Source organism: Microtus oregoni, unplaced genomic scaffold (assembly GCF_018167655.1).
Source record: "Microtus oregoni isolate MIOR12 unplaced genomic scaffold, Mior012 000001F_ref0000356, whole genome shotgun sequence".
Lineage (NCBI taxonomy): Eukaryota > Metazoa > Chordata > Mammalia > Rodentia > Cricetidae > Microtus > Microtus oregoni.
Window position 1 is genome coordinate 79,914,644 of NW_024543060.1, and position 21,969 is coordinate 79,936,612.

The following is a 21,969-nucleotide window of genomic DNA, read 5'->3' on the forward strand; positions in this document are numbered from 1 at the left end:
ACTAAGATCTCAAAAATAACAAAAAACAAACAAAAAATGCAATTGACTTTTTTTATATCACCCAACTATACAAAATTTGTTAATCTCTCATGATAAACCTGATAATTTTTAAAATATTTTGGCATTTCTAGATAGAAAATAGTATCACTTACGAACAAGAAAAATTTCCTCTTAATTTCAATTGTTAATGAAATTTTGTTCTCATCTTACTCTATCCATTAAGAGTGCTACCAAAATAGCTACCTGAGGCCATGACAGAGAACTTTTTTTTCACTCCAAGTGGAGAACTCCTTATCGCTGACAATGAAGATGTTTGTTGTAGAATTTTAAGAAAAAAATTTAATTTTCTGGGTTTATTGAGAGTTAGTTGCATTCCACTAATTTGGTAAGTAGAACTTTTAATATCCATTACCAAACATAATAACAATTTTATTGTTTCATCTTTGACTTAGGAGTTATTTAGAATGTCAGACCCCACAGTTTTGAATCCATTCCATCCTGACTAAAGGTCTAAAAGTTCAGGTTTATTCTTGCTCCTCAAATATGAACAACAAGATGTTTGACCAAAAGTGTGGCTACTGGATGCCTTACTCTTCAAAGGCCTGTCAACTTAGGGCGTGGTTGCCAGTTGTTTTGGGATGTAAGGAGGTAATTATGCTAGGTTTGCTCTTTCTACCATGGGAGTCTTGTGCCCTCCCCTTTTGTTTAGGGTGTGTAAGGACTGACAGTAAGAAGCTCGGGTTTTTTTTTTTTTTTGATTTTTGCTATAGTATTCACTGTAAACCCTCCTGACTCTTTCTTCTGTCTCGTCTATTTCCTTCCTCAATCCACACTCCCCTTCTCTGTAATGTATGGATAAGTCAGGCCAGACCCAAAATTAGAAAATCATATTTTAATATTCCTATATCAATAAGACCATATTTAGTCATTAGTTGTTTTTTATAACCAAATGAGTTTGTTATTTAAATGAGTAGATGATGTCCCCTCATCAAGTTCAGCTAGGCAGCTTTACGGTTGAGCTGTTTTCATACACACTTCTCAAATCTGCCTCATGAATACACATATCTGTATCATCTTCATTTTTCTATGCTCTGCTCATAAGGACAAAATAAATACACCCACTGTTATTGAAAGTCAGTGCGTGGTGTGCACTAGAGCAGAACTGGAGTTCATCACTCAGCAAATGAGAGCTGTGTGATGGAAAACGTTTCAAGTGAAATACTTTCAAAAAGAATACTTTCGCCTCCAACTATTAAGAGGTAACTCTTCATCAGAAAACTTGTGAAAATATAAGTTATCCTAGTATAGAAGTATAAATGCTGGAAAGTATCCTAGTATAGAAGTATAAATGTTGAAAAAGACTTACGTTGATTTAATACTTGATCTTTAAGTTTTAAAACGAAACCTTCATGTTTTTGCTTTGCTCATATGAAAAATGGGTAATGGTGAGTAAAATTTTAAACATTAATTTAAAAATTTATTATTAAAAATCTATGATCCTAAGATGGAAAGATAATAAAGGAGTTTCCAGGTGAGGCCTCACTTGGTTTTATTTTTGAGATAGGGTCTCACTGTGTGGCCCTGACTGATGTGGAACACACTTTGTCGACAAGGTCGACCTTGAACTCAGAGATCTGCCTGCCTCTGCCTGCTGACTGTGTGATTAAACGCTTGAGTCACCACTTGCTTGGCATCTCACTTGTGTCTGAATTTCTGGAGTTACTGAGGCCTTGGAACTTCTGGGAAATAAATTAGTTTACTATTCTTTTTAAAGGAGCCTCCTTTGCTCTATTATGGTCATATAATTTTTGCCTTTGTGACAGGAAAATAATTCACTTTTCGGTTTTGAGTGTGGCGACTCTCAGCAGAGAAGTCTTGCAATTGCCAATTAAAAGACACTGTTTGGCGACTTCCCTACATGATAAACCAACTCTCTCTCCTCTCTCTCTCTCTCTCTCTTTCTCTCTCTCTTTCTCTCTCTGATACATGAAATGATATTTAGATTAAAATTCCTCTGAGGTATTCCTCGCCAACTGCCAGCTAGGACATTGCTGAATTTGTGTTTGCTTTATGAGTTATTGTTGAGAGCCCTGCTACAAACCTAAGAAAAGAAGGTCTGAATTGTTTGCTATGAAGACCATCACAAACAGCAGAGATCAAAGAAGTTTTACCCTTTTCTCTGTACAATCTAGCTTGCTTACGATTAAAGAATGATTTTAATGGTCAAACTTTGAAATTTTATTAAATGTTTGCGGCAATGTACTGAATGAATCCCAGACATACATAAATAAACAGGCAGCTGTTTGCAATTTGCATTTTATCAGTTTTGAACAAGCACAATGTTCTTCCTGCATCTTATTTTCAGAATTTGCATTTTATCATCGTTGACTACCACTATACCCTATGGAGTACTTGAATATCTCATTCTTGGAATTTTCGTTTTTGCTTGTAAATCAGGTGATGGCTGTCACTTTTCTCTTTTTCTCACTTTTCTCTTCTTTCAACCTCCAAGTTTACTTGCTCCCATTTCTTCTTGGCTCTAGAAACAAAATACACAAGATATTTCATTTTCTTTCCATGTTTTGTTTCACTAATTCATATTTCTGTTGTTAACTACCATGAAAGCTAAAACAAAAAAAAAAACAAAACCAAGCTTAGTGTTTCATTAAGTTCTCAAAATGTCATTCAAGCTTCCTAGATTTCTTTTTGATGCTTTTTGAACATTGCATTTTAGATGAAGAGTTGTTGAAAGATTGACTTAATACTGCATATAAGTCTGCATTTAAAAGAGACAGCAAGAATGAATGAAATGAACAATCTATGATATAAAAACAGGCACTTCCATGTTCGCCCTATCCGAATGGACATGTGGCCACAGGGAAGACTGGCACTGAGAGTATCTCCAGGCAATTATACTTTGTGCCCCTAATCCTCCTTTGTGACTAGCCCTTTCCTCTCCCCTCCCACTACACCCATACTGTCCTGCAACACTTTCCCAAAAGACTTCTCTGGTCCATTTGCATTTCCTCAGTCTTGGCTGCTGGAGCCTCAGAGAAACAGGCAAATGGCAGCTCGTGCCTTCTGTTTCTTCCCTCCAGCATCCATCTGTCCACTGGGAAATGTCACAATGGCTGTTCTGCGCCCTAGCAAGGATATGTGTGGGAAGAAACACAAGCTAACCTTTCTCGTTTCATTCGGTGGATGACAACAACAACTGGAAAGGCCAAAATTGGGAGGAACCAGTTTCTCAATCAAAAACATGTAAGAAAACAAACTTGCAGTTTATAAAATACTATTCATTTTCTAAAGTCTTCTACAGTATAGAAAATACAAGTCCTCGTTTTTCCTGAAGTAATAGACCTTTGTACACAAACTCAGTTGAATTCAGGAATTTCTTAGTCACTTTGCTTTCATAATTCAGTCACATTTAAAGGTTCTTCTTGGGGTTTTGTTCCTCCCCAAGACTCTGTGGCTGCTGGTCCTAATTCCTGGGATGGGTCAAGGAGAATGCCACCTGCCACGTCACAGACAAAGTGAGAATACAAACTTTCAATAGACCAGTGTAGCTGGTTCTTCAGTCTCTTAACCTGCCTGGGGTTTCACGAACCTGAACGCTCACCCAAATCACCTGGCTGTGTTGGAAAGATGGCATCCAGCCACAGCAGGTATGAGACAGAGACTCCACATTTCTAATGAGCTCCCAGGGGACAACACTGCAGCTGCCCCCTCAGGAGCAAGGGTTTGCTCCCTGGATGCTGCGCTGGTATCTACTTATGTCTCTCTCAGAGGCCATCTGTTGAGATCCCAGCTAAGTGCCACTTTGACCCCAGCAGAGCTCTACAACAAGAAGATATTTTCCCAAAGTTCATTCCTTCACTTATAGCCAAACTACTTCACACATTCACTCCGTGATCTTTCTCTCACACACACAATGGCCGTCTTCCAGCGAGGCCCCACAGGACTGTGTGATGCCACCTATGTAATCTCGACAGAATTCTCAAAAACCTGTCTTTATCTTCTCATGTGATATAGTCCCTGCCTTTCTCCTATCCACAGGACCCTGAGAAATTCTTTTTAGAGCTTTTCTCTCTGCTTAGCACCTGATAAGGGCAATGGAGCCCTGCACGGATGTGTAGATTCTATGCTACACATAGGTGGTACATATTTACATCCTGAAGTACTTTGACATGCCTCAAGTATTTCCACTGCTGCTACCTAACTATTTCATTTGGGAAAGGGAGCCACTGGGTTGCAAAATCAACCATTTTCACAGGATTAGGGCAAAGAGAACTCTTCAACATTCCAAATGCGTCCCTCTCAGATGGAAACCATAGGAAGAAAAGCTGGAACCTAGAAATGCCAAATTCCTTCAAGGAGTTTCATTGTGTCTTCACTTTTGTTTTCTCTCTCCTCTCTTCCCTCTCAAATTATGTTTGATCACATGTAACCGTCGAGCCAAAGTTAAGAGAAAATACAGTCAGTTAAGCGATACTGTATCTACCTTCTCTTGCAGTATAATTTGGTTTGCAAGATGAAAGAAAGTTGGATACATTCTGTCTCCAGTAAATAGCTGTACTGATTCTGGGGACTGACACACAGTTGAAGTCAAAGGAGGTTTTTACAAGTCTCGTATGAGTCACTTACTTTGGAGAAAATAAATTATCTAGTCTACTTATGGACCTTCTGGAAGACCCTGGTATAAAAACTTATGGGATCAGAATATTTTTAAATTACTAGGATATTTGTTTGGATACAAGTTCCCTACCTGAATTATGTGTTCTGAAAGATTCAGTTATTTGAAGAATAATTTGTATTCATTGCAACTCGTTTATAAGCAAAGAAAGACATCAAGCTGTCCAGTAAAAGACTGATCTGTGGTCAGGACCCGTAGGAACATCTAACCAGAGATTTCCAACCTTCCTGTTCCCTCAGTGAGCACAATGTATAACAAGGAGGAGAATATAGTCACTTGATGTCTCCTTGGAGATTCATGGACTGCTAGCCTACACCAGCTTACATCTCTCTATGGTAAGTACATCAAGAGAGAGTATCTTATTCATGTTAAATATGATTTTATATTCTTTCACTGTATTATAACAAAGACTAGCTTAACATATGTAATTATTACAATTGCTGTTTTTGATTGAGAGGAAAAAAATAGCATCAAAATGTTTTCTGATAACACAAACAGGTAAAACTGAACACCATGAAACAAAATAATATTGACTTGTCACTATGACAGGGGACTACTAACTCCCCAGATCTTCTCTGTAATTAAGTGATCTTGAAATTTTTTTTTATTTTAAGTGCTTTTAAATCTGTTTCTTGACTTAAGAACTTGTCATTTATTTCCAAGACTACACGACACATCGAAGTCACCAGTGAATAATTACCTGGATATATCTTTTCTGTTTTTGAATATGTTTTTGTAAAAGGAATTCTTCTTCTCCAGGCTGAACCATTATATGTTGTTGACATATGTTTATCTGAGAAAACAAAGAAAGGAGACTGCTAGCAAATATTGCTGAATTCAACAACTATATGCCAAGAGCATGGCAAAGCTATAAATATCTCAGCAGTAAGAATTACCCTCCATGTGTTTTCTCTACCATTTGAAAGCTAAGGCAACAGGAATGCCAGGGAGTTTATTAAATTCACTTACATGACAAGCGAGCAATCTCTTAATCTACTGTTCATTTCCTCAAATAAGGCTCTATCTTATGAGACTAATCTAGAAGACAGAACGGTATCTGCATATAGTGTTTCATGATCTTTCATCTGTGACTTAACACATTGTCTTACTAACGTTGGGAGAGGTCATGAGTTTGAGAGAGAACAAGGAGGAGCTTTTGGGAGCAGGCTTGAAGGGAGAAAGGGGAAGGGAGAAAGGGGAAGGGAGAGGTGATATAATTATATTACACAGTCTCAAAAATAAAAGAAAATTAACATTTCAGACAATGCATAATTGACTTTGTAAATATATTTTTAAGGTTTATTTTAAAGACAACAAGGCACATGTGCTTCCAGGAATTGCCCTCTGTGAAAACAGTGGCAACTGAAATTGTGAGCTTAGGAAGCCAGAGCAGGCATGCACACACACACACACACACACACACACACACACACTCAAAGAGAGAGAGAGACTAGGTCGTTTATAAGGACTTGCTTTTCTCTACTCCCTAACATTGTCATATTTGCATTTCCAGGGTTATCACCACATATCTATAGTTCTCAGTGTGGGGCTCATATCAAGAATTTTCTTTTTGGGTCATTTTTTGTGTGCCTATATTTGCATGAATGAGGCACAACAGTGACCAGTATAGTAGCTGACTCATTCAGTTCATACAAATCTAGACTTTGGCAACACGCTGTGCTTGTACACATTGAAGTTCTCATAGTCACAAGAGTATTACAACAAAAATAATAAATAGTATAATAACATGGTAATGCATTTAGAACTAGTTTCTTCTGAGTGCATACTTCTTCACTTATACACATCCGTACACCATTACAGTCTAACACAAACAGTTAAAATGAAATGTCTATTTAAGCTGTTAAATACAGAGTCTTTGCCTATGCTTCCAAAAGTTCTTGACAATTGAAACTCACAAACTACACTATAAAGGCAAAGCTCCAACGTGAATTACAGAGAGCTGAATGACATTTTGTTAAGTCAAGAGAACTGAAACCCAACTTCCAAAGAGAAAAATTCATCTAAAGCCGGAAGAAAGAAATTCTCCCCTGTGGCCGTGTACTTCCTGACATAACACCATGCCTTTGCCTATTACAAGATGAAATGATTTAGAAGGGCATGGTGGGAGAGATGAGAGGTTGTCAGAAATATTGCAGTTAACCCTCAAACTAACCCTTTCAAGAAAGTAATCATGATGTCCTCAAGAAAAGACAGCGTGGTAATCTGACAGACATAATTGAACCGCGCACTTAGTGGAACAAGAAAATGTCAACCACGTGAAAATAATCCTCCCGCGTGAAATGAAACTACCCAGGGTGAACAAAGAGCTGTGCAGGGAGGCAAGTCTCTAAGGACGTGCAGTGCCAGTTCGTCAGCTTCCAGCGTGAGTATTCTTTCGTGTCCTTTAAAACATGTGCATGACTCCTCCTGGATGCGATCCTCTGGGTTAGTCTCGAGGATGTTATAATGATACTGGCTCAGGAGCAGCAGTGAGTGGGAGGACCAAAGATCAGCTATCCAGGTGGGAAATCCTACCCTAAGGCCAAGTGCAGTCAGGAGTGAACCACATCAATAAAGACCCTCACCTGGACAGAGGTTGAGTTTGGGTTCCTTGTTGACATCAGCTTTGTTGTAGGACCCAGTTGTGGGCCTGCTTCGGGGAGGGGCGTTCAGTGTGACAGTTCTTACTGAATCTCTTTGGACATGCATGTAGGAGGCGTTCTCAGCATTTCGGTTTTTATTCTGATGGTGATAACTCATTTTATGTTTGGGATTTGGGGTGTGTGCTGCTGTAAAATCAAAAGAGTAGAGATCAGGGATGCGACAATCCAGGCTCACATTCATAAAATACACTGCATTTGAAGCGTGGGGTAGCAAAACAGAAGAAAATCTAAGCTAGAGCATGCCATGCAGAGAAGAACTGGGGTAACTTTTAAAGTAGACTTCAAGTTACATGGCAATGATTTTTCCTTAGCGTGGGAAAAATTTGATATTTAATCTCCGTGAGAATTATTATTAGAAATACCAAACACTCAGATATTCTACCTCTCCGCCTTCCAGAGCCAGCAAAGTTCTTTGGTTCATCATAAATCCATTTTCTTTTCTTCACACCTTTAAAATGAGGCTTCCTCACTGGCTGGACATCATTCGCTTGGAGAAGATACAAATATTTTACAGTTTTTCAGAGATGCTTTTATCTGAAAATTACTGAGGTGATAATTACATATCTGTGCATTCGCGCATCAAGCAGAAGTATGCCGCTCTAAGACTAGCTTTTAGAACAAAGAGTGACTGGTTTTTAAGTGTCAAAAAAAAAAAATCCCTCTTGGGAATACATTAATGAGGAAAAAAAAAACTTTTATAAGCTGCTTTCCTTTTAAAATGTTTTATTGTTCTTCAAAGAAATGCGTGGGCTCCTTAAAAATAACAGAACAGAGCACTCCGATCACAAAAACAAATCTAAGCACAACGCTTTCTTAAGGTCATAATTGTTATCCTCAAAATAAATCGTTTTGTACTTTTTAAGCCCGAAACTGCTATTTCTTAGTGAGTTTGGTTAATACATAAAATGTGTTTACTGAATTAAAGCACCTCATCCTATTTAAAGTGTTACAAGGGTGAACCCTCAGGTAGTTTGGCACAGCAAGGCCGACTATGAGAAAGTATAAGCTTCTAGTCTTTCTGGTCTCCCGTGTTATGTGAATATACTCGTAGCAAAGTTTCTACATGCATTCTCAGTTTTTCAAGACTGTCCAAGGGGATTCTTAAACCAGTTTTGTAGAGGCATTCTGCTGTTCACACATGACTACAAGGAAAATGAGTGCCAGTGTTCAGATTGCAGTAGCTCTCCGTTAGTAGGACAATAAATCTGTGTTTCCCTTAGCCTTCAAGTTTCTCTTAAATTTTAAGCCCTCGCATTTAAGCCCTAGACATTAAACAATAAAACACGTCTTCTCACCACACATCACTCCCAAACTCCCACACCGCAGATATAACCTCCAAAGTTATAACGAGTACTAGTAGCAAGAGTTTCCTAAGGGAAGTTATTGCGGTTCTCCTTCAGTACCTGGGAACCAATAATATTCACAGCAGTTCGGTAAACAAAACCAGGAATGGGGGAAGGACTGAAGGAATGAGGCAGATTCCATCAAAGCAGTGGCTGGCTCAAAGCACCAATATCCAGGAGAAGCCAAATTGAGAAAAACGATCTGCAACAATTGTGATTGCAAAGCTGCCATTATGTTCCACGATGGAAAAAAAGTAACATGCTGGACTAATGACCTTCAGCACGGGCAGCTTACTATTACGTCAATATGTACCTCAAACTGGCGGATATAATTCGTTAAGGCCTATATCATAATCTGTACTCCAGACTTAAGAGAGAAATATTATTTATTTACTACTTCAAATGGCAGACTTCTCAAACCACGCTTTTTCCTTTTCTTTCTTTCTTTTTTTCCCTTGTCAATTCTCTTGCAAATAAGAAAAACATATTGACAAGAAGACAACCAAATGCAAGGTCTAAAAGTGATGTGACCACTGCCTTACTTGAAGAGGGGCTCTCTCTGCACTTCACGCTGATGTTCTCTGTAGCATTTAGCACATGCATTGTAGGGACTAGGCGGGTGGTTAGGGTACGCTTTGGATGTAGACTGTCCTTGCTTTCTTCTAAAGCAAATAGAGAAAAAAAAAAACATGTCAAACTTAGTAAGAGAAACACTTCCAATGGGCACACCTACTATGTATGTGTGTCACTTTCTAGAATGCATGGTTAAAATTGTCTAATTGCCACACCGTACCTCACATATGGAGGAAAGTTTAAAAACGCTAAAACTATAGCTATCATTTCCATGCACAAGTGAGATGTCAGTGTTTTAACATCTCCTTGAAGATTTTAAGTACATTGTATTTCCTATAGGGAATGCGTCCATTTATGTTCTCAAGACACTATGGGATCACATTCATTTGCTCTGTGCTTGGCAGAGGGACTATTCAATAAAACATCCACAATTATGAGCGTGTTCTAAATCTGCGCTGTTCCACATAACAGCCCCTACCCACACGTGTGTATTTACTACTTGGCATGGGGGCTAGTGCAGTTGAAAAGCTGAATTTAGAACTTGATTCATGACAATTAAATTTAGGCACTCACACATAGCTAATGGCCTCCAAATGAATATAGCTGAGGTATTTTCCCCTAAGCATTTCTTTGATTGGTTAGGGAAAATGTTAGCTCTGAGTAGGAGACAGATTTACACGTAAATTTTTACTAAATAACTTGACACAAACGTCTTTTCCTTTGCCTCTGTCTAAGGGAGCACACCCAGCTGCAGACTGATAGAGAGTATCACTAAGCTCTCGAGTAGACATTGTATCTCTATACTTGCCACAGGTTGTTGGTTATTAGCAATTACTGTATAAAGGGTATGGCATCACCAGAATGAATCTCTTTGAAATGCTCATGAACAATGTTTCTCCAGAAACTCACTCATTCTGTTTTAATTTGCTAAAACAAAAAAACTTGAGAGGTCTTCGTATTGCCATTTAAGGAGGTTGATCACTTTAAGGCTGAAAGACTCAACCTTGGAATGTCCTGTCCAATAGACTCACTTTCCAGACTAGGAAACAGGCTATAAAATTTAAAACAATTAAGTGCACAGCCAATGCAGAGCCTTGGGGCTTTGGTGTCCTATTCAGTACTTTCTGAGGTACCTTTTCAAATTACATGTGGTTTCCATAACAACTATGATGCTCATTTTATTTATCTACCCAAAGTACAGAGGGTCCATTTTTAACCCAAGACTCCTTACCTTTGACATTTGAACATTTGGAGGTGATTTCTTTCACTTCAGCTAATGGTTCACTTTCATCCACACCAAGAAATATGATCCTCTGTGGAGCATAGCAGTCACCCCCTAGAATAAAACTTTACAGTCAGGGGCAGCAATAGTAACAAGAGGCACACGACTCCCTTTTAATACAGTGATGATTTTCATAGTATCTCTGGTGTCCAGTTTTGTTCAAACATGTCTCAGATGATGCTGTCCCATATCTCCACATATTCTATCAGAGATGCTTAGGTTAGTGCATGTATATTGGCTATATTATTTGAGTGGCCAGTGTGTAAACTGACATACAGATAATTTCAAGAAAATTCACATATTCAACCAAATTAACTTCCCTCTAACATAGTGATTTTTAGAGATATTCATAGTAAATATAACTTATCCTTTCCTTCATTTGAAATATGAAAACTGTTTTTTCCTTAGTCTTTCTTCTATATTTTTTCAAGATAGATACACATGTAAGTTTTAGATGCTACAAATAAACTTGATAGTACCTTCACCATAAAATGTATTATATTAAGCAAAAAGTGTTTTAAAGAATCATTTTTCTGTGTGTGTGAGATGTGTTTATGCATACATGTACAGGTACATGCATTTGTGTGTGTGCGTGTATGTGTCTAAGCACGTGTATGTGCCTCTGTGTGCATGTATGCATGTGTATGTATGTGTGTGCCTGTGTGTGTGAGTGAGTGAGTGTGTGTGTGTGCGTGTGTGTGTGTGCGTGTGTGAGAGTGAGTGTGCATATGTGCATGCCTGTGCTACAGTACAGAGCAAAGGACAATTTCAGGTGTTGCCCTTTGCCTCTGACCATGTTTGAGGTAGTGTTTCTTGTTTGCTAGTGCAGTTGTCAGGCTAGCTACCTGCCAGTGCAAAAGGATTCTCTTCTCTACAGCTCCCATACAGCTGTAGAGGTACTTAGATTTCAGACACATGATGATACCATCTATGACATGTAGGTCCTGCAGTTTGGACTCAGGGCCTCATCCATACCTGCCAGACAATTTACCTACTGAGCCATCTCTTGAGCCCCTTAATAACCTTCTCTGAAAATAATATTCAGATGAAGCCATAGCTCAATGGAGGAGCTCTTGCCTGGCATGCACAAGGCTCTAGGTAAATCTCATTCCCCAGTGTAACAAACATAAAAAGAACCTTAAAAATTAGTTTACAGAATAACCCGTGGAAAAGTCACACAACAAGACATCCCCGGGGGTGCAATAGTGACTCTTACATCTTGGAGGGATGAATCCTCTAATTGGACTTAAGTCCTGCCCATAGGAGGGAATTCATGCCTGGTACTGAAATCCTAGCCAACTACCTGTGACTGTTGAGATCATGGAACCTACTCGTTAGCCTTTCCCAAACCATTATAGCTCCGCATCCTAAGACATCATTAGACCCAGATAAGTATAGCTTTCACCCTCTTCAAAGAAGCTTCTTTTTACAGCAAACAGTGACCATTGAGGAAAGGCACACTGGGCAAAATGCTGAGAACAACTGATGGTGGAATATCCAGCCCCAGATACATCTCTAGCATAACGTTTATACCTAAGGCTCAGATGACATCATAGAAGTATGTAACGAATCAGAGGACCCAGATATTAGCTGGCAGTCTTTCTCTATATGATAGCGAAACTGCACTCAGGAAACAGCAACAACAAAGTTGCCTAAACAAATCCTGCACAATGACAATACCAGATGGACACAATCCTACAAGGCTCCACCCCTAGATGAAGAACTACAGGCAAACAATGACTGCTAAGAGAGGGAGGGAGATGCAGGCTTCTCCAGAAAGCAGCCCCTTGATGGGTTATCTAATCCCAAGAGTTCAGTCCTAAACACATGTGTATATGTGCAACAGGACGAAGACTCTGCAGGTTGTATTGATGCATACATACCTGCATGCATGTGTGTGTGTGTGTGTGTGTGTGTGTGAGAGAGAGAGAGAGAGAGAGAGAGAGAGAGAGAGAGAGAGACAGAGAGAGAGAGAGAGAGACAGAGAGAGAGAGAGAGAGAGAGAGAGAGAGAGAGAGCGCTACTGCAACCATCAACAATGTGGATATGCTCGTACAATTCAACTTAAATATTAAACTAAAATACTCAAACTGAATGAGTCCAAACTGCACATTTCCACTTAAACAAAAATGTAAAACTAAACTGTGGGGGCAAAGATCAGAGTATGGGTATCAATGAGAGATGACAATTACCCTTGCTAGTCCCTTAGTGACTGATAAGAAAAAGCTGACCTAAGTGGTATTGGGATATAACAGAACAATTTGACAAAAGAGGACATTAAGGTATCCAATAAATTCGTGGCATTATGACTACATAGTCATATATGCATGTGGATTTTTCCCAACTATACACCTCAGAATAGCAAAGTGATGAAATTAAAAACAATGCTTCACATGTTCAAACTGAATAGGACCTAACTACAGTTGTAAAATATACCTCTTTCAGAGTCATCTAGCTCACCTCCATTTTCAAAAGCAGCAATGTCAGTCCTTGGTTTCCTATCCAATGATGTTTTTGCCTCACCCGACCTTTCAAAGAGGCTGAACTTTGTTGGAACTGTAAGACCATCCCCTAGAGAGGGAAGAAACAAAAAGTCACCCCAGCAATCTTCACATTGTAAATAAGATTGTGATAGCTTTTGTGGTGAGAGTTAAGTGGCTTGAACATTACCATATCCATGATTGTCATCATGATCTGGTGAACAACCTATAAGTGCATTTATTTCAAGCTAATTTTATAAATGATGAGAAGAGCAGACGTTTTATCCTCCCATTTTGATTGGCAACTACATGGCAATGCGAGGTTTAAACAATCTTACACTATTGCGTGAGCATAATATGTTTAGTTCATTTGGTGTTTTAGTATAGTGAATTTGAAATGATTCTCTTGATTCTATCTCTTCATAATTAATTTTAATTAATTAATTTATTACTGGTACTTGATAATTAAATTATTCTCTTAATTTTCATTTTACATATTCAAAAAAATCTACTTTGAAAACAAACTGTTGACATCAGAATGAAAATAGACGCAGCAGCCTAAAGCAGTGTGAGCCTCTAGATTGGTTAGGATACAAAGAAAGAATCAATTTACTTTGTGGATATCAGTAACATAGTTGATGAAATCTTGTGGAGGGAACCCATAAGCAATAACACTGTTTTATAGTGGCATTTCATTTGTGTTTTAGTAAGTAAACCTTGCCTGACGATCAGAGACTAAAACATCCTTTACAGCCAGGCAGGGGCAACACACACCTTTAATCCCAGTAACCACCCTAGTTGCCATAGAAACCAGGTGGTGCACGTCTTTAATCCCAACCCTAGGTATGATGATAAAACAGGAGGAGACGGCTCTCAGACACAGTCTCATTTTGAGATTCTTGGAGGCAGGATCACCATTTCAGACTGAGGTAGAGGGAAGAGCCAGTGGCTGACTGCTTTGCTTTTCGGATCTTTAGGTTGAACCCCAATTTCTCACTCTGAACTTTTGTTAATAGTGCTTCACTGTTTCATAGGAAATTTCCTAATTTTAATGTTTGTGCAATAGTTATGTAAAAGCAAAGAACATGATATCTGTCCTTGCAGTAGTCCAGAATATCGTTGATAGCAGTGTTTATATTTATTCTAATAGTAAGTAAAACTCCAGAAGTAATAAAATATTGATTCCTTTGGAGTCAAACAACCCTTCCACAGGGGTCACTTAATGCCATCAGGAAACACAAGTATTTACAACGCAATTCGTATTAGTAGCAAAATTATGGTTACAATAAAGCAGCAACAAAATTTTTATGGTTGGGGGTCACCACAATGGGACGAACTATATAAAAGGCGAGCATTAGGAAGATTGAGAACCACTAATCTAAGAAAAACAGGGATATCAGGAATTAACTTTGTGGAAGAAATACAAGGCAATATTTATACGTATACAAATGTACACATCATTTGCTTTATAATCCTCCATTTTTTAATTTTGACTGGTAGCTTTGTCTTTTGTTTTTGTTTGCTTGTTTTAAGGGTTCTCGCATCTGTTTAGTACAGGTTCTGGTATCCTCCTTCACCTTCTGATGGTCTATTGCTGCCACCTTCTGTCAGCCATTTAAACAACTTGCCACACAGAGGCAGGAGATACAGATGCTATGCTCTGTAGCCATCGGATCATCCTCAGCCTTCCTCATCCCTTGCCACTCTTCTCCCTTCTATCTGTTAGCTGCTCTCTCTGTGTGCGCCCCCTTCCTGTCCTCGAGAGGATCGGGGAGCAATTAAATTCTCTGCTGTTATTATGATTATGTGCACAAGCTCACTTGAAACCAGGAAACCCTACATAAACTTTTAACACATATGGACTTCAGGTTCCTGCTTTTCTATACACAATGCAATGCTCTCTGTCTTGCCTTCAAGGACAAGGTGCTGACCAGAAGCAAACTCAGACCTGCTTAAAGGAAATGCATCATGAAAGAGTGAGCCTAGGACTTGTCCATCAAAACCGCCTTAAGACTGCTTGATACAAAAGACACTCATTCAACAGACAGACCGGCATTCTGCCACTGATATCAGTTTGCCACCTCACTTTTGTCCATCCTGGTCTTCTGGGTTATCTTTTCCATTCAAAGTAAAACAGTAAGTCCTATTTCACAGAAAGACATACCACAGACACAGAAAGGCAACTTATAGACAGAATTCCTGTGTGGAGTGTGAGCATTCCTTTGTATCTGTGGAGTGTATTCATTGAAACATCATTACATTAGCAGCATCCTTTCATAGGAAACTTGGGTCACCCAGTAGAAAGTTTCCCTCTCACTCTCAAAGCAGATGTATGATTTATCATGTAATCCTGTTCTCGTCTACACTGCACAAAAAAATTCAAGGTCTACTCACTAAATATCTCTTACGTCACCTTGAATATTATCATCCCAATTCTTACCTTCTTGCAACTCACTGCCATTTTCCAAAGGCTTTTCTAACTCTTTTTCCACTGTAGGAGCTGTGCTTTTTGATGACGAAATGTCTGGAGGAGCATGGAATCTATAGTATTCACCTAAACTCCCGTGAGAAGAGAATGGTTAGGAGGTGGAGTAAAACCAAGCCTTGGAAATTCCACAAATGTTTGATTTCTTACCAGATTTATAACACATCTCCTTTATTGCTCTTTTCTCTTCAATTTCTTCGGGGGTCTTTGTCCATAAACTAGAAGCATCTATAGGATATATTTTTTTAATTAAATTGTCCCAAATCTAAGAAATCTGAAAATTTATAAATTAGAAAGAAAAATCCCAAATACTGTTTTCATGGATGGACTGCTCTTCATCTAATGTTTGAACTTTAAAAAAAAAAAGCGCAAACTCATATTTCAAAATGCTTTTATGTTTAGTATTTGAAAGAATCATCAAAGAGAAATTAAACATTTTATGCTCTGTGTGCTAAAATGAGAAGCCGAAAACACAGACTTGCTGAGAAGCTGGGGGGTAGAGCATGTAGACACAGAAGAGGAAGAAACTATGTCTATCTAAAAGAACAGTGAAGAGTTCTGTGCATCCCTAAGCACAGAAACTATAGCGGTTGGTACCCACAGAAAGATGCATTCCGGGGCAGAGACAAAGTAAATTTGGATTTTTTTTGGGGGGGGGTGTTTATCTGAAGTTTATCTGAATGGCTCAATTGGGCTGTGATGATGTGAGAGGAAAGGGAAGGGCCACAATGCAGGACACATGGGTCCTAATTCTGTACATACTTCTCTACCGATATCAGGAATGGTGCAGTTTACAGTGCTTATTATAAGCTACTGCCTGGATGCTTAAAACTCAAAAGAGTAAACATGAAGAGAAATAGATGTATGTACACCAGCATCCCGGCAGTTGTCTCCTATGAGACTATCTGTGAGTACCTGTGTAGTTAAACATGACACATGGCTCCCAGCCGTCATACGACAAAAACTCTTGGCCCAAAGAAACATAAGCACACATAGACAGAGAATAAATTAGAAACTAAGACTCATTTCTTTGATAATATTTGTATTTTCTCAACAAAACCTGGTATATATGTTGCATCCTAAGCCTCTCATAGTTGAGGAGTATGTAGAAAATACTGTGGGTTTTTACAGGTGTACTGTAAACCAAGAAAAGGGGTACTAACCGTTTTGTTCCTCTTCTACCTCTTCTTCCTCTTCTTCTTCAAAGTTAGTTTTTAAAACTAATGGATTATGAATGGGTCGTGATACATTCTCCATGGGTTTCAGAGGTTCCTGACTCTGGCTTGGGGGTGGACTTCCTTCCTGACTTTCTTTCTGTAAGGTGGTGTCTACAGAGAAAACACAATGCTATCAGTATTGATAATAAATTCAGTGACAAACCATTCTTTGTGATTTTTTATTTCTTAACCTCACATGCCTCTTTCAGCATTGTGACCTTGGCCAACATCTTCTAAAATAGCCTCCTTCCATAGTTCTTCATGCTTTCTGAGTCTTTTCTAGAATTGCCTTTAATATTTCATGCGCAGAAAAGCAGGCTTTTTCTAAGCATTGACTTTCACCAGCCTCTTCCTAATACACAGTTTAAGATGGCTGTAATCATTATGGTGGTAATGATATTGGTAATAATTTTGAGTGTAGTGCAGCTGACACAGTTTAGAAACAACCCCACAACACAGGCCACGTGACTGTATCCTACAGAAATAACCGTGCCACAGTGAGTTGCCTAAGGTTACATTGGCAAGTGTGCTTAAGGCAGGATGAGACTCTAACCCAGTTTAAACTGCAGTCAGTGATCTTTAACTCTGGTAATTCGACTTCTAAAGTCTATGTCTGGTGCTTCTGGAGCAACAATAGCTTATGGAGAGACAGTTCCAAGCCAAGAACGGGTGAGGAAAAGCCTGCATCTGAGATCAGCCCTGTCCTTAAGCTCTTTGATTACATAATCCCCAAGTTTCCAGTTTTCTCTTCAATTAAAGCAACTGGGTTTTTATCCCTTAAGCAGTGGGCTCAGATCAGCACTGGATGCCTGAGTGCTCAATTTCAAGGATTATAAGTATGTGCTATCATGTCCAGCTTAACTGGCAGTTTGATATAAACCCCACAGCCCCATGAAGAGAACCATGAAGAACTCATAATTGATAATTTTACCAAGAGTGTAGATGTGATCTGCAATGTCAACTCAACTAATGGAAAATTGTTTGGGGAAGCACCTCACCCTGGAAGAGGATGACTGGTGACTTAGATAACATTAATAACATTCGTGGCTCCATCTCACACACTTCACATTGCTGGTGGGTCTCATCTCAGCAAAAGAAATCCCACACAAAACCATTTCACTGGTTGCTTTTTTAAATACACAAGTTTTATCTTATCTTGACCAGAGTGACATCGATACGTATAGATTACATAACGCTTTGTGCTAACTGATGCTATGATTAGCTTTGTCTTTTCATAATTTATTCTATTTCCACCTTGGGTTGATAAGCAGTTATATGTTCTTAATGAAACACAGGAAGGCAGATGTTTTTCCTTAAATGTCCTACACGACAATTCAATGGTCTAAGGTTAGAAAGAGATTTATGATTCTAGTTCTAATTGATATAGCATTTGGTAGACAGACATTACTACAAATAATATAAATAACTGCCAGGGATCAACTTATACCTTATATAGTATTCAATATTTCCAAAATAAATAGGTAATATATTAGCTCAAGACATATTTCTTTTAAAACCCTTGATAGTTGGTATATTTGGGACATAGTTTATCTCACAAAGTTTGATGTATTAGAATCTCCGGCCCCAGTGTGGTGGCGTGTGGTGGTGGATCTTTGAAGAGCTGAGGCCAATGGGAGAGAATAAGGTCATGAGACTGTTATTCTCATGAACGGATTAATGCTCTCTCTCGGTTAAGGGTCAGGTCTTCTGAGATTCGTGGATCCCATGAGTGGACTGTTTTAACATGAGGCTGGCATCTCCCCTGGTGCTATTTGCACTCATACAATTTTTTTTTTTTACTTCTCTGCTATATTGTGAAGTAGCCAGGAGACTCTCACAGGACATCAGTACTGTGTTGTTTAAACCTTTCATCTGCTAGAATCGTAAGGCAGATAAACCCCTTTTCTTATATATACAGATATGTATGTATGTATGCAAGCATATATATCTGTCTCTGGTGCTTTGTAACATCAAAACAAAACAGACAAAAACAAGCATTCACCTACGACCTAGATAGTGAATTTTCTTTCTAGAGTACAGAACTGTGTCTGAGCAGAGGAAAACTTAATGTGGCGGAGTTTTCAGCTCAATATGATTAACTAATACCCAAGATTTCCCAGGGTAGAATTGTTAAGTGTATGATATTGGTAAGTGAACAAACTCAAGATTCTTGGTCTCATAGAGCTTTTATTCTACAGGGACTCATTAGACAATAAACAGTGCACAGAGCGACCAAATTATACTGCATCTGAGAAGTTAACGGGGTGTGGGAAGCAGGAAATAGAGGAGAGCCAGGAAAATTGGAAGAGTATATAAAGGAGGTGGGACCACAGGCTACATTTCAAACATGACGCTAGGTACAGAGCTCATTAAAGGCAATATTTGAGCAAACCTTTGATGAAACAAAGTAGCTTCCCACAAAGACACTGAGGAAAAGTCCCATTATGCAAAGCCCTGAAAACGGGAATATGTGAACATGCTCCAGGAAAGGCAAATAGGGAAACATGCAGATGGGGCTGAATGAGAAGTTTCTGAGTTCGGGGAGCTAGCAGAGTACTTGATCAAATAACTTTCCGAATTCAAGCTCTCATTAGGACTCTGACCTCTCTGAATTAGATGAAAAGACACTAGAGGATTTGGAGTAGAGGACTAAAATCTGCTTGATCATTAAGACTGTAGGTGCTGTACTTTGAATAGACGTAAAGAGAGAAAGCAGGGGGCATCGGGGAGCAGCTATAACAATACAGTTATGTGGCAATAATGGTGTTCAACAACTTCCCTGGACATGACCCATGAAGTGTAATTGGCAAGGGCAAGTCAAATGGGGCACAGAATGAAGACAGTATTAAGGTCTGCAAACTTCTAGGGGATTACATGAAAAGGGAAAGAGATACCAAATGTGTTCACATCTTCTAACAGCTCAAGTTACACAAGGACTCAGATTTGACTAGTGTATTTAAGAATCTTCATACAGCAGGTAGAAGAGCCAAAGCAACCTGATTACTTGAAAGGAGAGGAAGGAAGGGAAGGAGAAAAATACGTACAGTGAGAATTAACAAAATACTTTAAGTGCCACTAAGTGGGAAACAACAATATGGCGTAACTACTAGAGAGAATGAATTGAGGAGAAATACTAATTAGTTAGCAAAGAGATAAACACACATTTGTATAATCAAAGGAATGGCTCGGTAAGATTAAAAACAGTTGTGTGGAAGCCACAGGAAGACCTGTTGCGTTAACGTTCATTTAGTCACCAAGTGGGAAAATAGATTAGGTGGAAAATGATAGTTCATTATGGGACGCGTGAAGAGGAGACTAGTCCTGATGGTAGTTAAGTAGGGAGATGGAAATTTGTAGAAATTCCCTACCCATCCCTTCAGCTCTTCAGTAAGATATTAGGGTCACCATCTGCGATGTGCAGATGTTGGAAGATGAATGAGAAGGAAAACAATTTAAAATTATAATCTAGAAGAGATCTACCTGCAGACTAACATAGAGCATTGCTGAGATCAGTAGTATCGACTCATTTGAGGTCTGTGGTTAAGAATTCAAACTCCATCATTATGGTCATGTGTTTTCTTTATCCACGAGCAGTTTTTACAACATACAAGAACAACCCACCCAACAGCATGACATCAATTAGCGCAGAGCTTATTTTAACAGTGGGGAAGACCATGATGGTCATTTACACAGGCATCCCATCCAGCCTGCTTTGAGAGGAGGCGGTCTTTGTTTCCTGCTGGTCTTTCAAGAGCTAGTGAAATCCCTGGGATTAAACTACCAGATAAAAATAATGTCATAGGAATGTGTCTCACTGGATAAAAAAAAAAAATCATACGGTTGTAAACTAAGGAAGTCAGGTTAATCCATTACATCACTTCGGTATTTTCATCCTCTTAAAGTACTGCTTAGATTTCATCTCTTCACACCCCACCCATGTGTCTAAGCAACCAATTTACTGCACATTATTTTTGGTCCAGACATTGCAAAGCAGTGGCAAAAAAATGTATGTTCCCCATCTTCCAGATGCTTACAATCTAGTGAGAAAGAGATTAACAATAATAAAAGTATTACATATGTGATGTGCTTGATGAAGTCAAAAGTTTCCCAAAGTATGCAATAAAAGAGCTAAAGTCTTAGCTATTCACTTACTGGGGTTATATGAAAATAATCTTTTAATTCTCAAAGGGCTAATATCATATTCTGCTCATATCTAAGACCATTCCACCAGAGATGTACAGTGACCATCGCAGAATAAGATTGCTGCGGCATCGGAAAAATCCTGTAATCACCAATTTCTCCAACAAGGTTCCCTTAAGTATGAGGTCCTCCGCGTTCTGTGAAAAATCTATGACAAGTCTCACATAAAGGGAAAATTTTAGTATCACTGCGGATAGCTGCTGTGACAGAAAAGAGACCTGCAACCCAGAGTGTGCCTTTGCTCTCTCTCTCTGCACTTATAAGAGATTCTTGACCTCCTCACCTCATTTTTGTACGCAACTGCGCCTCCCTAGGCTTCAACTCCAAGACCAGACTATAATGCCACATAACCAGTTATTACAGATATACTCACTGCTACTTGGTGGCAAAAATAATCCATTGATATTTCGGGGTTTGCTGTGGTAAAAGATACAACTGATCTTCACACAACCAAGAGGTTGGGTTTCCCAGAAGCATGAAATGCTGCAGTTTTGCTATGAAAAGGAAGGGAGGGAAATACAATGTTTAGGCTCTCACAGTAAAGGCAGACTGCTAGAACACAATGCAATGTGACAAGAAAAGCTTTAATTGCTGGCTTAGAATCACCTCTGTTTCCTACATTTCGCCACCTCTTAGCTTTTCTGTTTAAAAGATAAAGTGATCCTTTATTTTTCTACACGTTTAGTTTGAGCGAAGTGATAAACACTGAAGATTTTCTGGGAGGAAGAACTACTTCTATTTTGTTATAAAAGTTTAATTCAATGATACGTAAGGAAAATTCCTTTAGTGAAAAGGATCAGTCGTTTTACCTGCATTTCCATGTGTCTAAATCTGCAAAGTGGATCTAAACATTTTCTCTCTCTCCATAATGAACACACAGTGTCACTGCCAAGGGCTTCTTCACAGTGTCGGAATCGGCACTGGGAACCCTGAGAAGTAAACAATGCAGAAGACACAATATATTAATTTTAGTGTTTAATAACAAAATGTTAAGCCAACTAAAAAAAACAAGGAGTCTATATAAAATTGGAAT

The 21,969-nt window shown here is 38.8% G+C and overlaps 1 protein-coding gene across 2 annotated transcripts; it reads right to left on the reverse strand.

Annotated features, from left to right (window-relative positions):
* Positions 1–2,513: 2,513 nt before the first annotated feature.
* Positions 2,514–21,757, reverse strand: CUNH12orf50 (chromosome unknown C12orf50 homolog). 2 transcript variants are annotated; one of them, XM_041677681.1, is made up of 12 exons: positions 21,746–21,757; positions 21,310–21,430; positions 16,683–16,847; positions 15,670–15,747; positions 15,475–15,588; positions 13,015–13,125; positions 10,504–10,608; positions 9,242–9,358; positions 7,739–7,843; positions 7,279–7,482; positions 5,394–5,486; positions 2,514–2,539 (listed from the first exon to the last, which is right to left on the reverse strand). In XM_041677681.1, the coding sequence occupies exons 1-12, from the start codon at positions 21,755–21,757 to the stop codon at positions 2,514–2,516; spliced, it is 1,251 nt and encodes a 416-aa protein (XP_041533615.1). The 2 variants fall into 2 exon arrangements, with proteins under 2 accessions (XP_041533615.1, XP_041533619.1); XM_041677685.1 differs by lacking the exon at positions 9,242–9,358.
* Between the last annotated feature and the right edge of the window lie 212 nt (positions 21,758–21,969).